Consider the following 16,880-nt stretch of genomic DNA (forward strand, 5'->3'; position numbering starts at 1 on the left):
GCCACATCCACCTTTCAGTTCCAGAGGCATCTGCCAGTTTTGTCTCTTAGAGGTCTTTGCTTGCATTGCTTGAAAGGCTCTCGGCTTTGTTTTATTCTTCTCTATTTCTCTTCACTATATTTTCCCTCCACATTCATAAACCAGTATAAATTGTTCACAAGATATTTGCACACAAGGCTTTCTAGCAAAAAGGATCCAAATTTAGTATCATGTACATCTTATTTTAACCCAACAAGATTAAGCAAGTCGTTATTGACCTATTTCAGGTTCCCTTGCAAGTGTATTTTACATTTATTTTTATACTCAGGGTGAATGCTTAGGAATTAAATAACCAGACATAAATACTGTGAAATCTCAGGTTAAAATGGCAACTGTTCCAAAAAATTTGACTTTGGGAGGCCTAATTTCAAAAGACTAGACTGCAGTGTGCCTGTTCAGATAAAAATTGTGGATGTTTCTTTCAATATACATTTTTATATCGTGTATAGTGTATTTGACTGTCAACCATTTTTTAATGGTAGATCCTTCGGTGGCTTGCAGAACTCATGCACTGTTATTCACCTTATTTTCCATAAAAAGGCGGGAAAGTAAATTAATATTCATTGAGACTACACAAAGTGCAAAGCACCAAACACATTAGATTTGTTGTATTCCTTAGTCCTTACAACAAATCTATGAAATAAGATAGGCATTATTATCTCACATTTATAGATGGTGGAACGAAAGCTCAAAGAAACTAACATACTCAAACCTAAGCAACCAGAAAATGCAATACCTGCTTTCAAATCCAAGTTTATATAACTCTCAACCAAGTTCAAGCTTTTCTTATGATGCATGCAGATCTCCCTTGAAATATGTGAGAATCTACATTTGAACCAAATGTAAAGAGGTATGTGAAAAAACACAGCTGTTTCGTCACTGCTTCCAAAACTGTGTATGGCAGTGAGGTTCTTTGTAAATTGTACTGATTCTGCTACCGAAAGCTGGTGGGTTTGTTTAAAATGTATTTAGAATAATATTTTTGAATATGGATAAATATAAATAGGGAAACGAATGATATGCAAAGGTCAAAGAATGTTTACCCTCTCTGACTTTGGCCAGACAATTAGGTAATGCATGTTAAGTCCTAAATAAGTTCGAGGCGCAGGCATTAGTTTCACCCTGCCAATAACAAGGAAGACAGAGGCAAGGCAACTAACCTCCCATGGAGATGTCTGCAAAAGGAGAGTTGGACTAAGTAGCTATGCATCCCTTGAATGCTATTCTTTCTTTCTTAAATACATTCACTCAGTAGTCTGTGCTTCAGTACTTTCAAATATAATTTATAGTGATTAACAAAATGTATAGTGATTAACAAAAATAACTGTAACATAATTACATGTTGTCAAAATAAAAAAAAACACATCACCATTAAAATTTGACTACATAAAATAATAAACACATTTTCTAGCATGTATTAATATTGTCCTCTGGCTTCACTTGAGTGTAGTAATTCTTGGGTAGAAGAGCCTCTTTAAGGCTTTGTCTACCCTCTGCTTACTGTGCCAAAACAAAAGTGATGAAATTAGTAACAGTAATAATAAAAATAAAAAGCTTGCACAATTAGAGATATTCACTATAACATTTCACTCTTTCATGTAGCTGCAAGATGGTTTTGGTCCTTCTAAGAATGACAATAGTTTGAAGTTGGTTGTAGGAAAGTGTTTTTTTTTAATATGCTTTTATATGGGATTATCATTTTACAGATAAAAATAGGAGTAGAGAGAATACATGTCATCTTCAAGGTGACATAATTAGTTGATGACAGACTAGGGACAAAATACAGTTTTCTTTACCACTACCTCCCATAACTACAGATTATAGCATGAAATTTCCTTTGTTCTCAGACTAATATTTAAAGAAACCTAAGAATCATGTTGATGTGAAAATGGAAGTAAAAGTCATTAGCAAATGTGGTTACTAAAATGGCCAAAAATCTAAAATCTTTTGAGTGTCTCTCTCTCTCTCTCTCTATGCCTCTCACACACACATACCCACATATACATGCTAACACAAACTTTCCTCTGTCGGTACCATGCCTCAAGTTAGGGTTAACTCCAGCCCTTCGTAGGAGTTACTCTTAGAGACACCTTGAATTTATGGATGGGTAGGTTGTGGAAGAACACTCAATTTACACTGAATTAAGGAAAACTGAAATGTTGACTGCTTCTACTTCCATCTGTTATCAATAAGTTTTAGCTACAGGGTCACCAGCAGACCCAGTGAATATCACCAGCCAAAAAATTTGGCTGTTGTACCGTAGATTAGGGGAAACTCTGTTGACAAGCACTGACAGACTTATTAAACTCAAACTCAGATTTTGGTGTGCCTTGAGAAATTCATTCTAAATCAGTATTGTCTAATGAACAGAATAATTTTTTAAAAGTTTGTTAGGGCTGGGCGCACAGTGGTCCGCACCTGTAATTCCAGCACTTTGGTAGGCCAAGGCTGGCAGATTGCTTGGGGTCAGGAGTTTGAGACCAGACTGGCCTCGAACATGGTGAAACTCCATCTCTATTAAAATACAAAAATTAGCGGGGCATGGTAGTGGGTGCCTGTAATCCCAGCTGCCTGGGAGGCTGAGGCAGGAGAATCACTTGAACCTGGGAGGCAGAGGTTGCAGTGAGCCGAGATTGCACCACTGCACTCTAGCCTGAGCAACAGAGCGAGATTCTGTCTTAATAATAATTTAAAAAGAAAAGGAAAAAAAAGCTTGTTAGACTGAGAGTCTAGAGACCTATGCTTCTTAATTTAACAGTTGTGATGATGGGGACATCACCTAATGTCTTTGAACTTCATGTTTCTTATTTGTAGATGATGATTGAAATTCTACACTTCTCATGTCCCTCCTAGTTCTAAAATTCTTTAATATAACATTAGCCTGTAGAGCTGAATTGTGACCTGGCCTGGTGAAATACTAGCTGGGGGCATTCAGTCCCATTGTACCTCTTACACTACTTGCAGATCATTTTCTGTGGAAAACACATTTTAATGAAAATAGAAAATCTGAAAATCTCAGTCTTCTCTCTACCTCTTACTGCCTTTGAGACTTAATAATTCACTCAACCCTTTTAAATCGGCTTCTTTAACTATAAAATGAAAAATTAATACCTCTATGGCTTAAATAATGTTACAGTAAAAATCGAGTGTAAAATTACAAACAAATAAAAACTCCCCACAAAACATAAGGAATGATGTCTTTTAATAGAAATAAGGCTATGGACTTTCTTTTCTTTCTTTCTTTTTTTTTTTTTTTTTTTTTTTTTTTTTGAGATGGAGTCTCTCTCTGCCATCCAGGCTGGAGTGCAGTGGCGAGATCTCGGCTCACTGCAACCTCTGCCTCCTGGGTTCAAGCAATTCTCCTGCCTCAGCCTCCTGAGTAGATGGGATTATGGGTTCCTGCCACTACACCCAGCTATTTTTTGTATTTTTAGTAGAGAGAGGATTTCACCCTGTTGGCCAGGCTGGTCTCAAACTCCTGACCTCGTGATTCTCCCGCCTCAACTTCGCGAAATGCTGGGATTACAGATGTGAGCCACCGCGCCCAGCCAGCTATAGACTTTCTTTAAAGTCTTTAAAATATTGCCCACTGTGTTAGTCTGCTTGGGCTGTTACAACAGAATACCATAGATTGGATGGCTTAAACAACAGAATTTTCTTTTTTCTCACCTCAGTTTTTCGAAGGCTTGAAGTCAAAGATCGAAGTGTCAGCAGATTTGGCTCTTGGTGAGGGCCCTCTTCTGGCTGGTAGGCAGCCGCCTTCTCTTTGTATCCTCACATGGCAGAGGGGAAGCTCTGGTGTTTTTCCACTTCTTGTGAGGGCCCTATCCCATCATGGGGCTCCACCCTTATCTAAACCTAATCATATTTCAAAGGCCCCACCTTCTCATACCATCACTTCGTGGGTTAGAAATTCAACATAGTGAATTCTGAGGGACACATACATTAAGTCTATAATACATTGATGCAGGAAGAAAGACGTTGGCACAATTGATGCATGGTTTAATATCCCCCAAAAGGAAGGAAATCCTGAAAGGTCATTAACAGCTCAAAGTTACTATAATTTTGCCATTAAAATTATAGCAAGAGGACAAACTCTCAAATTCAAAATTTCAACAGTTAAACCATCCTTCTTTAACAAGTTTGTATATGTTAAATGCTGTGAGAAAGTGAAATTCCAAAGGAACTGTAAAGATCAGCTGGAAACTCTCCTGACTTTATGGATGGGAATGCTGAGACCACCAGAAGTTGAGTGTGTTAGCAAATTGCTGATTATGGGTGGAGACAGGTCCTAAAATGATGTCCCTTCTTCTGTGTCATATCTTTAGCAGTCATTTCAGCATCCCTAGACATTGTATTACTTAGAGATTTGCTTCCACCAGGACTTGTGCGGAGGGTGTGTAGGAGTCACCACAAAGAGCATCTTTTCCATCTCCTTTGTTCCAATATGGGGAAAGTGAGAAACTAAGTTGTTAGCCAAAGATTCTCATAACTAAGAGGCTGAATAATGCAGAGAAAAGCCTGCAGGCTTTGAGTAGGTCAGACCAAGGATGAAACTTGGTTCTACCACTTTTTAGCTGTGTGACCTGGGGACAAGCAGTTTTAGCTTTATAGGCCTTCAGTTTCACATCGCAGATTAATAATGTAAAGGTGAAATGAGACAACAAAATCCCTGCTACATAATGAGCACTCAGCAACCCCCAACTTCTTTTTTAGTAGCAAATCATGATCTAGCAACTGCAATTCTTAACTCCCAGTCTAGTGCACTTTGCATTACACTTCATGTTGCATGGGTAACATTGTTTTGAAGTGAGACTATTAAGTGCCGTTTTAAAAACCTTATCTTCCAAAATCAATCTGTTCATAATTTTAATAATGCATGAAAGGAGCTAGAAGTTGGCCCGCAGAGATTTTTATGAACCAAAGGGTTATTTTTAATTGGATTTTGTGCCTGTTGTTATGGAAATAGTTGTTGCATAGATTAAGCATTTACTGCAAGATCAAGCCCAGGATGGGGTATAACGATGATATCACCCTTATGTATGCTTCCTTTCCTTGACAAAATATATTTAAAAAGAAAAGAATAGAAGTGAAGCTGCTTCAAAAGCACATATTTCTAACAAAAAAAATGTCCCCTATAAAAATAGCTCTAAAATGAGATGTTCTCTTTTCAAGGATCAAAATGAAAGATGACCCTTACTGCCAGCAGGATGCTAAGATGCTGCAGAGTTATTAAACACTTCTTTCTTCACTATTGAATTAGAAAGAGTTTTTTTTTTCATCCTGGAACTTGCTTTCAACATTTGATCTCAAAGTATTTTTGCAGTTTCTGGACTAGCAGGCTTTCTCTAGTTATTTAGCCATCAATCTCTTAAAACTGTTATATCTAGAATAGTTTTAAATTCATGTATCTGGAGTTGTAATTTAATTTCTCTAAAGAAACAAAAAGATATAAATAACTGAGGCAATTCATCCTGTAAAATTTAGCTCATATCACTGGCTCATTTCTAACCTGAAATACACCAGCCAAGGATACAACACTTGAATTATTAGTTATACCATAAGAGAGAAATCAATAGGCTGGTGGATAGGCTGTAGTTCTGAAAGCAAACAATGATCTCGTGGATGGAAAACTGAGGTTTCTTGTACTTGGTTTTCTCTCTCTTACTCGATCTCTCTCACTCTCCTCTTTCTTTTCTTCTTCTCCTTGGCCTGTATCTTTACTTTCTCATATATCCTTCTGTGATCCTTGGGCATTAATTGGTTTTGCTGGCAGAATTTGATTAAACAAATTGTGAACTCCAATCCTGATTCTCAATTCGTTGAAAGACATGAAACTCAATGATATAATGCCCTTCATTATTTTAATGTACCAGCATGTTTCCATACTTAAAAAAACACCAGGGAAAAATTCATTACCAATGTATCTTTAATGTTATTTTTTCTCAATGACTCATAATGTCAGATTAGTAGAAATACTTATTTTTTTAAATAAAAATATCCGGTTATATTAAAAGCATTTTCCCTTGCTTTTTTTTTTTTTTTTTTTTGAGGTGAGGGATATAGTCTAACTTAATCATTTCAACAATTTCTACCAAACACCTTTCTGAAATAATATGTCTCTGCTGAGTCCATTTAAATTTCATTTGCATGGGTTTATATAGATTCACTAGCAGTTACTTTCCCAGTTTTACTTCTTGCCCACTCACTGCCCACTTGCTCTCTACTGTTGTTTAATATCACTACTTTTCCTTCATGCTCAACAGTTGGCCCTTTATTGGCTGTGCCTATTTTTTTTTCTTTCCTTTTCTTCAATCCACTTACTGTGAGTCAATACTTATACCTATACCTGCCGGAAGTGCCTCCACCACACACAGAGAGATTTGTGACGTACAGGTCAATTAGTTGTAAGGTTTATTTCGATGTATTTTTTAGACTCAACATTCCATACATTTAGGAGGCTAAAGAACCTAAGAACTTGTTGAGCACTGGAGGTACCAGGTATAAGAGCAGAATAGCCGCCATCACACAAGATAGTACCTTCTCCCAGAGTCTACTGGGAGACTTATCTGACTGAAAACTATTAACTAATGGGCTACAGTGGGATGTCTTGTAGAGCTCAGAGGTTACATGATGGCTAGACACTTTATTAGCAGGAAAGTGGTAACTAAAAATCAGAGAATTTATTTTTTTAAATGTGTGTGTAAATTTGGGTGGGTTCCCAGTGCTATATTGACTGTGCCTATTTATGACAGCAGGTTGATTCACTTGTTATAGATCAATGCGTGGGAGTAAAGATTCTTAAATGGTCACACCTGAATGTTTGTAAACTTGTCATTTTCCTTGCTTGCTATGACTCTAATGGGCTTGAAAATTGGTCCAGCCCACCTCTTCTGTCTTTCCTTTCTCTCCCTCCTCTCTCTCTTTCTTCCTGTCTTCTTTCTCTCCTCCCTCTCCCTCACTTTACCCCCTTCTTTGTCTCTTTCTCTCACTCTCTGTGAGGTTCATTTGCTTGACTGATTCTGAGTGTCCATAATGACTGTTTGGCATATTCTACAGGCAAAGGTCCCGAGACTCTTTTTGCCGGCTATAACCTCAATGATAACGAGTGGCACACAGTGCGTGTAGTTCGGCGTGGAAAAAGTTTAAAGTTAACAGTGGATGACCAACAGGCCATGACAGGTAAACACCCCTGTCCCCATTGTCTTTTCCTATGCTAACGCTTTTGACTCTCATTTCTTGCAGGTGGTTTTACACACCAAGGCTGGTACACAACTTGAAACTTATACACACAATCCATTTTTATTCTATTTTTTTCTAGTAACTATTTTGTTAAATAAGCAATCTGTTAAGTGTTTTTCCTCAAAAATGACACATTTTATGTCATATTCTTGGCCCTTTAATAGTGCAAGAAGAAATTATAATTATAATATATTTTCTTTTGTGGCCTGATAAATATCTTAGTGCTTCATCAAATATTGCAGTCCTGTTTAGATGCCAATTTATGTTGCGTTTCTTTGTTTTGTATATATTTTGGCAATGAAAAACTGCAAGTTTTACCTTTTAACTTCTAGATAAGTTGATAGATATACTGGCATTCTGTCAGACGAAACGCTTTTTCATTTTAAGCTATAATAGATTATTTTTGGCCATTTAGCTCAGTTGGTTAAATTCTAATATTAAGGACGTCAAGTTGAACCCCCGTTTTTAGATTCCTGAGGTGAGCTGTATGCAGGTCCACCGCAGAAATATAGGAAAGCCTCATGGGAGAAAAATACTTGTACATTTATTTACTTTGAAAACAACTCCAAGCATGTGACCCACTGGGATATTAGCTTCTTTTTCTTTTTTCAGAGAGATAGCCATGTTAATTATTCTGGTAAAAAGCACAAAATGGTCCTTGTACAGTGGATATGTGTCTGTTCATTCAATTCAAAGGAGGTCCCCATGCCCAGAGAACAATAAGCTGTGTCAATGTGGAGATATTACCTATAGGGTTTTAAATTTTTGAAAGAATCATTCCTTAACTTAGGGAAGGAAGGTAAAAAAATGTTACAGGGCAGAAGAGTATCACTGAAGTTCAATTAGTTTTGGTCTAGGACAGTTCTTTGAAGAGGAATGAATTGTTTTTTAGTTCAGCATCCATAGTTTGGACAACTGGGTTTTATCAAAAGGCATGGAAATGAACAGTTAGTATCTAAGGTCACATGTAAGAGTTTGGGAAGAGGCAGCTGCCAACAGCAAGATCATGCCAGAACTACAACAGAACATTTTTAAATCTCTGAGTGCCTCTCGAATATTAGAGTCCTATGAAGTAGACAGGACACACATGTTCCCATTTTGTAGATGAGGTAAGTGGTACTCGAAGAGGATAAGTGAATTATGTTTTATTGGAATGTGTTACGAGATCTGAGGAGAGAACCTACGTTTATTTTTTGTTTTGTGTTTTTTGGTTTGTTGGTTTTTGACTTACAGTCCATTGCTTTATATTTGTCAATATCTAGTAAGTGTATGGCTCTATAGAAAGTATTTTCTCAGACAATGCATGATATTATAAGGCAAATACATACATACATATAAAACACAGATTATTATAGAGGGTGGTATGTTACATAGAGTAACAGATGAACTACTGAATGGTTGATGTGAGTACTTTATGGTCTCGGAGTTCAGAAGAGAAGTTAAGGAACTTGGTTTTGCGTATTGTTTAAAGCAATTGATAATATTTGATCTAGGCTTTAAAGAAAGGATAATGCAAGAGAGAATTCCACACAAGAAAGAATGATGCTGGTGGGGCTAGAATAATGTTCAGGGAACTAAGAAGCTTTATTTTGCTTCTTGCAAGCACATGGTGGTGTGCGTGGCTAGAATGGCCTTTTGAGGTCAATGACTTGATGGTCTAGATGGAGTTCATATTTCGTAGACTTTCAGGAAATTGGGATTCACTGCATTTAAACCGAAGAGTAAGCGGAGAAAATATGTTTTGAGCGAAATTAATTCTGTGGCAGTGTTTTAGATGGTCTAGGATGTAAAGTAATAAGTCCTGTACTGCAGTGGATGTAGCAGGGATGGAAACAAAAGAATGGTGAAAAACATTTTTTTAAGAAATATATTTTAGAAAGTTATTTCAAAATAATTTCAAATTTGTAAAAAGTTCCAAAAATAATACAAAGAATACCCTTATACCTTTACTATTGTGAACATTTAAGCCAATTTGTTTTGACATTTGTGCTCTCTCACTGTCTCTTCTCTCTCTCTTTCTAACTTTTCTCTTAGCCAGTTGAGGGTAAGTTACATACACAGTGTCCCTTTAACCCGAAATACTGAAGCATGTATTTTTTAAAAATGGGAATATCCCCTTGCCTAAGAAATAAAAGTCACTGACTTCAGTAAAGTTTGCATAGATACAATTTATTTTTCTAATCTGTAATCCATATTCCAGCTTTGTCAGTTGATTCAATGTTATCAATATGCTATAAGCATTTTTCCCCTCCAGCACAGTGTGCAGTCTAGGGCCAGCTATTTTTTTTTTTTTTTTTAGTTGTCATGTTTCTTTAGCCTCCTTTAATCTAGAACATTTCCATAAACTTTCTTTGTTTTTCATTACATTAACATTGTTGAAGTATATAATCTCTTCCTGCTTTGTATTAATATGAAGTCACTCAGTTTGTGCTTATCTGATGTTTCCTCATGATTGAATGTGTATTTTACATTCTTGGGTGAAATACTGCATTGTTGATGTTATGGCCTCTGTACAGTATCCTATCTGGGGCATACTCTGCCCATGTCTTTGGTGATTTCATTTGAACACTTGGTCAACATGTTGTCCAGTTTCTCCATTGTATATTTACTACGTTTTCTCCCTTTCAACTAATAAACTGTGGGGAGACATTAAGACCATGCAAATATCCTGTACCTCATCACAATTTTGCCCTAGATTTAGTATCTGTTGGAGAGTTTTGCTTGATTCAATCTTTACTCTGAGAGTTACAAAAAATGATTATTTTCAAACTCCAGCACTCCTTCCACATTTACAGTCAATGCTTAGCATTCTGCTGTAAGCAAGGGCTCTTCCTTCTCTCTCCCTTCTTTCTTATTTTTTTAATTTTTCTTTCTTTTCATTTCTCTTTTTTCTTTCTTCCTCCCTTCATTTTTTTCTTATTGTTGTAGACCCACTATTGCTATGTTTTTTATAATACTTCATAATTACTCTGTCTTATGATTTTGGTGCCCAAATGTTTTTCAATTTTTGCCAATGTGAGTTTCATTAAGTTGGTTTCTACGATCTCATGACACGCCTTCATTCCAATAATTTTTTTTAGCACTTTCTTATTTTTTCCTTTTTCTTTTTTTCTTTTCTTTTCTTTTCTTTTCTTTTTTCTTTTCTTTTTTTTTTTTTTTTTGAGATGGAGTCTCATTCTGTTGCCCAGGCTGGAGTGCAGTGGAGTGATCTCAGCTCACTGCAGCCTCCGCCTCCTACATTCAAGTGATTCTCCTGTCTCAGCTTCCCAAGTAGCTGGGATTACAGGCACATGCTACTATGCCCAGCTAATTTTTGTGTTTTTAGTAGAGATGAGGTTTCACCATGTTGGCCAGGCTGGTCTTGAATTCTTGAGCTCAGGTGAACCATCCATATTGGCCTCCCAAAGTACTGGGATTACAGACGTGAGCCACCGTGCCTGGCCCTTTTCTTACTTCTCGGAATAACAGGATGTTCCAGGTACAACTTTTGTCTACCATGCTTTGCCCCTAGAATTAGCCATTTAATTTCCATTTAGTGAGGAAAGATACAGACCAAGATTTGGGTGGTAGGTATCCTCAGTGCTGCTGGAGTATCTTTGCTACTTGACCCCTTCAGCAGACAGAGATAAGAAATGTATTCAAGTATATACACCTACACCCAAACATACATGTAAATGTATCTACACACAGACATATACATCATATGTACATATAAACATACACATACACACATTTTATAAAGTATGAGTTTACACTGGTACCTTCATGCCTACTACATTGTTTCTTCATTTTTCCCATTCCATACTTTCACATGTTTGCATCCAAGATGAGAATCCTGGCTCCCAGTAATGTCATTTATTCATTTGCTTAATCCAATAGTGCATCTAAAATAGTTTCAAAATTGCTTTGCCCATACCACTTCTTATATTCAGAGCTAAGGAGGATTTGAAGCAGTGGTTAACCATGACTCGTGTGTGTGTGTGTGTGTGTGTGTGTCTGAGTGTGTCTGAGTGTGTGTGGGTATGCATGTGTGTGTGTACGTGTGTGTGTTTATTCCCTTTGTGGGTGCGAGAGATTGTAGAGTGAACTAGGGCAGTTATAGTAGTTCTGCCTTCTTAGTTGAAGGCAACAAATAAGTCAGGATTACTTTATGACTGTTTGTCTCATTTCTTCCTGCCTAAGACTTAACATCAAGTGCTGAGTTATTTTTTAAATAACTTGGGTAAATTGTTTATTTTTTCTTTCCTTCCTTCCTTCCTTCCTTCTTTCCTTTCTTTCTTCCTTTCTTCCTTCCTTGTTCTTCTATTTTGTCAGAGATCTCATGAAAGCCAACAGTTCATAAGAATAATTCAGCCTTGATTTACATAGCACATAAAAGGCTTCCAAATGTGGCAATGAAAGCTTTAGATTGAGATTTCCTTCAAATATCCTAGTGGCCACTTGAAGCCACCCATAAATCAGAGAAGCAATGGGAGTTTCTTATTAAATTTTACAGCAAGTCAGAAATCACCGAATGAGAAGAATTTTTGAAAGGAAAGTACTAGAGACTCTTCATACAAAGTCCTACATTTTCCCATATCTTTAAGTTTCGTAGTAATTCTATTAAGTCAGGTGTCTGTTGAACACAGGGCAGTACATACTCAGGCTCTTCTTGGGAATGTTGGCACCTCACCTAGGATCATGAGGATAATATTTGCCAGCAGAGAAGCCCAAGGAAGGAGATTTCCTAGGTCATAGATGACAAGGGGTTGTACAAATTATGTGGAATCCCTAAGTGGGAAGTCACTGGGCTTCAATTCATCATCTAGTCTGTGTAAAAAATGTAGAATTTTTTTTTTAGCTGTGTGTGTATGTCCTTTATGGAACAACATTCACTGTATATCCAGTTACCCAAGCCTGAAAGCCAGGCATCATCATTCCCTTCCTTCATTCTGCTCATCATTAGTAAATCCTGGAAATTTTATCTGTGGAATTATCTTTTTGTTGATGATTTTCATTTCTACTATAACTGCCCTAGTTCACTCTCCAATATCTTGCACCCACAAAGGGAATAAACACACACACACACACGCAGACAGACACACACACACACACACACACACACACGAGTCATGGTTAACCCCTGCTTCAAATCCTCCTTAGCTCTGAATATAAGAAGCACTATGAGAAATCTGGACCCTGGCGCTCCAGCTCCTTTCAATCCCATGTGGATCACTAACCTACTTGTTCTCAGCTCTCCAGCCATGCTCTGTAGCTGTTTGTTATCCAAAAGCCTTCCTTCACCCATCTCCCCTTCCTGGAATCCACCCTTGATTCCCTTTCTCCAATTCTTAACACGGCTTTCTCTTTTTAATTCTTCAAATCTAGCTTAAATATCAAATCAGGCATCTTCTTCTATTTCACATTTACCAACACAGTACCCCATTCATCAAATTCATAGCATTTCTCTGAGTTTTGTTATTATAGATTTAATTACAACCTTACCTCTTTTGTCTGCCTTTTTCCAGTAGACCATGAGTTTGGAGAAAATGGGCCTTTTCTGCTCCTCTCAACACTATTTCTCCAATACCAAGGCTAGCACCTGACACATATACCACACAATCAGCAATTTTAAGTGAATTAACAAGTGGATATAAAGGAGGGTTATTTTGCTTGACATGAGAAATGTAACCTAACACAGAGCACATATTAACCTTGCTATCTACTTTGGTAAAAATATTTGACTTGGAAATATTGAGATTTCTATACAAACACAGCATCTAGGAAACATGTTTTGGTTGTTGTCTTGTTGGAGATTATTGTCAATCTGCTATACCTTAAATATTTTGATCAGAGGCATTTTGTTAATTCCAAATTCTCCTTGGATAGTGCATTTTTAAATGATTAGAACATTAAAAATCTTTCCCCTTCAAATTCTTATATTTTTTTTATTTAATCAACAAATATCTACAGTAGTAGAAGTGGGTATATTACTGATGAGGATTAAACATTGGAGTAAAATCCTGAGAAAAAATAATTTTTTAAAGAAGGCAGCAATCAGTTAATATTTTCTTAGTCATCAAATAATGGCTTCTGGGGGCTAATTCTCCCCAGTGAACAAATATATCTGCCATCACCATAATTATAATGTTTTTTCTTGTAACTGGGCCATAGTTGCTTCAATGCTGTTTTACTACCTTTTTATTATTTATGCTCTGTGTGCATATTCTGTTCCTTTGAGAGAGGAAAATGGATACTTTCTTATTTTTGTTACTGAACTCCTTAGTCTGGAATTAACTGGTCTTTCCTTTTTTAGAGCTGGTAAGAACTTGACAACTGTAGGTAATATTTAATTTCAAGTGTTAGAAATATTTTTTTCAGAATTTTTTTACTATTGGTTGTTTCATCAATAGAGCCTTTAAGATGAAACATGGCAGTTTCAGGATCAATGTAGGGGTCTCTGAGTTAAGGCTCATATTTTAATGTGGCATAGAATAAAAATCAACCCAAGGGGATATCAAAGCCCATAGGACTTTTTTTTTTTTTTTTTTTTTTTGAAACGGAGTCTTGCTCTGTCGCCCAGGCTGGAGGGCAATGGCGTGATCTCGGCTCACGGCAACCTCCGCCTCCCAGGTTCAAGCGATTCTCCTGCCTCAGCCTCCTGAGTAGCTGGGATTACAGGCACCCACCACCACGCCCTGCTAATTTTTGTATTTTTGGTAGAGACAGAGTTTCACCATGTTGGCCAGGCTGCTCTCAAGCTCCTTACCTCAGGTGATCTGCCCCCCCAGGCCTCCCAAAATGCTGGGATTACAGGCGTGAGCCACCGCATCTAGCCGATTTTTAAGCTTCTCATATTATTCATCATACTTAGCTTCTTAATTCAATGTTGCTGGTGTCTTTAGAGCTTTATATCTGGAAATAATTAAAGATTAATTTTATTTGTTATCAAAGAAGTAGATCCCCACAGAACAATATTGAGATCATTGAACAAGAACTGAGGAAGAAGATAGAAATGATGTCACAGGAGAAACCAGAATTGACAAGGATGTAATAGTACTTTTGCATCAGACAGACAATCAGGAGGCATGGTGGTGAGGGGAGAGAGAGACGAAACAATTATTTATGGTGACATTTTTGTTTTAAAAATGTTTGCAGAAAGGGAATCAGAACAAACCAATGGCTGAAAAGAGAACATGCCAAGGATGAGTAGAATATTGTTTCCAGGATCAAGACTAAAAAAGAGTGTTTTTGAAAATGAAATAGGGTTAAGTACAGTTCAGGGGAGTTTTGTGCACAAATACATGTATAATCATCAAAGTCAATTAACCAAACATATAAACAGTTTTTCTTGCACGACAAAAAGCATGCCATCTAAATTTTACTTACAGATGTTTCCTTAAAATGCTGTCTAGTATTTTATTGTCTTGACTAAAGAAATGGAAATTTGTCAAACTGGCCGAAGGGGACACACATAGGTGGTTGTTCATCCTTCATTACCCCTGGGGAAAAGGTTCAATGCATTTTCTCAGGGACTGATTCTGGGATTAGCTCTAATTAATATTTTCATTAATAATATGGATGATGGAAAGGGGTAACTTGATACATTTTCCAATTATGGCAAATCGAGCAGGGAAGCTAACACCTGGAAGAACTTGATTACAAAATAAGTCAGCATTTTTAGTTGCAGAAGAGAGTGACTGACAGTTTATTTAGTCAAGAGCAAGATGTTGGGTGTGAATTACTAGTACTGATACAAGTACCTTATATTTATGTTGTGTTTTAATATTTAGAAAACAAGTTCACATCTTTGCTTATTTATCTTACCTTCAGCCTTGAAAACAGGTAAAATGATCACTCCGGAGATAAAGATGGGACTAAGTTTGCTATTAATGGGTTTGACAGGGAAATATGGAGGGATAGAGAGAAATGAGGACTGAGTGGAATAGTCAGTTGCTAAATAAGTTTACATCCAAGCTTCACCCTAGGATGTTTAAAGAACATTTTTGCCTTGTGGTATGGGGCATGGTGGGCTAATTTTACTGGTATTGTCAAAATTGGGCAAGCTTTCAATTAGTGTATTTTGCTCGATTTAGTTACAGAAAACTTAAGGACAAAAAAAGAGGCATAGGTGAAGACATCAACAGGATTTCTAATGTATTTAGAAGACTAGCATGAACAAAAACTATGGCCATTATTGAGCACGAAGAGGGAAAGTGAATAGTATGTATTTAACTTCAAACACACTTTCATGTTTCATTACTGGAAGAAAGGGCTGCGACTCTCCACTCTTTCTATTGGGTATAGGAAAATATATAGTCACATTTTTTTTTTTCCTGGAAGAACATTTATAAGGAATAACATCACCTAACCATGAAGCTGAGATGTATCACTTTCTAGGGGGGTGACTGAGAATAGTCACTGCCCCTAATGTATCTCTCTGTGCACCCTCCCTTCTTTCCTTTTTCCCTCCCTCTCCTTCTTTTACTATTTCCTCACTCTCTTGCTAATTTGTTTTTTTTTTCGCCTTTAAAAGATAGCATTACTTTTGTTAATAAGGATGTTTTTTGTTAAGACTAAAATTTGGACAGGGATTACAACCTGGCCTAAGAATGCTTTATTATATAATCCAGGCTTACCTTTTAGCATCATTTAAGTGTTCTTACTATATACAACTGAGTACCAAGGAGGTATTTGTCCTCTTGTATTTTAGAATGTGATATTGTTATGAAAGCCTAAAGTTGAAAGTGCCTTTCACATACAGAAAATAATCATATATTATCTTCTCTTTTAGGTCAAATGGCAGGTGATCATACTAGGCTGGAGTTCCATAACATAGAGACTGGCATCATCACAGAACGACGGTATCTTTCTTCTGTCCCCTCCAACTTCATTGGACACCTGCAGAGCCTGACATTTAATGGAATGGCATACATTGACCTGTGTAAAAATGGCGACATAGATTACTGTGAGCTCAATGCCAGATTTGGCTTTAGGAACATCATAGCAGATCCTGTCACCTTCAAGACCAAATCGAGCTATGTTGCCTTAGCTACCTTGCAAGCCTACACTTCTATGCATCTTTTTTTCCAGTTCAAGACAACATCCCTAGATGGACTAATTCTATATAACAGTGGGGATGGAAATGACTTTATTGTGGTTGAATTAGTTAAAGGGTGAGTACATGCCTGTTCAATAGCAAATAAATAAAACTTTGGAAAAATGGACATCAATTTCCAAAAATATACACTAAAAAGAACATACTGGCTCATAAGGTGGTGGGCCAGAGCAGGTGGAGGACAAATAAGAATGCATTTGTTTAAATCATCTCTTAGGTATCTTAATATGGATTCAGGACAGTATTTTGCACCTACATTTTCACATATGAGATACAAATTACATCGGGCTCCAATCTATGGTAGGCATTTCATGAATCTTACAATTCAAATGGGCATTTCCTGACTACGCACAGTGTAATTCCACAAAAGCATTGCTACAAGTTTGTGGGATAGTCTATGCTAAATTAAGTAGCTAATTCAAGTACTCAGATTATTTAAATTTCAGAAAATCCTTTTAACTCAAACTTCATTCTATGTCAGAGTGCCTTAGAGAATTTAGAA

At 36.9% G+C, this 16,880-nt stretch overlaps 1 protein-coding gene across 19 annotated transcripts in view; it reads left to right on the forward strand.

Moving 5' to 3' along the window:
* NRXN1 (neurexin 1) overlaps positions 1-16,880 on the forward strand; it is a 1,136,507-nt gene that overhangs the window by 530,966 nt on the left and 588,661 nt on the right. For all 19 annotated transcript variants that reach the window (XM_058429190.1, XM_032178109.2, XM_058429196.1 and 16 more), the window contains 2 exons: positions 7,099-7,221; positions 16,055-16,436. In XM_058429190.1, the coding sequence (XP_058285173.1) occupies positions 7,099-7,221; positions 16,055-16,436 (505 nt within the window). The remainder of the gene's footprint in view (positions 1-7,098; positions 7,222-16,054; positions 16,437-16,880) is intronic.

The sequence above is a fragment of the Hylobates moloch genome, unplaced genomic scaffold (genome assembly GCF_009828535.3).
Source record: "Hylobates moloch isolate HMO894 unplaced genomic scaffold, HMol_V3 SCAFFOLD_15, whole genome shotgun sequence".
NCBI lineage: Eukaryota > Metazoa > Chordata > Mammalia > Primates > Hylobatidae > Hylobates > Hylobates moloch.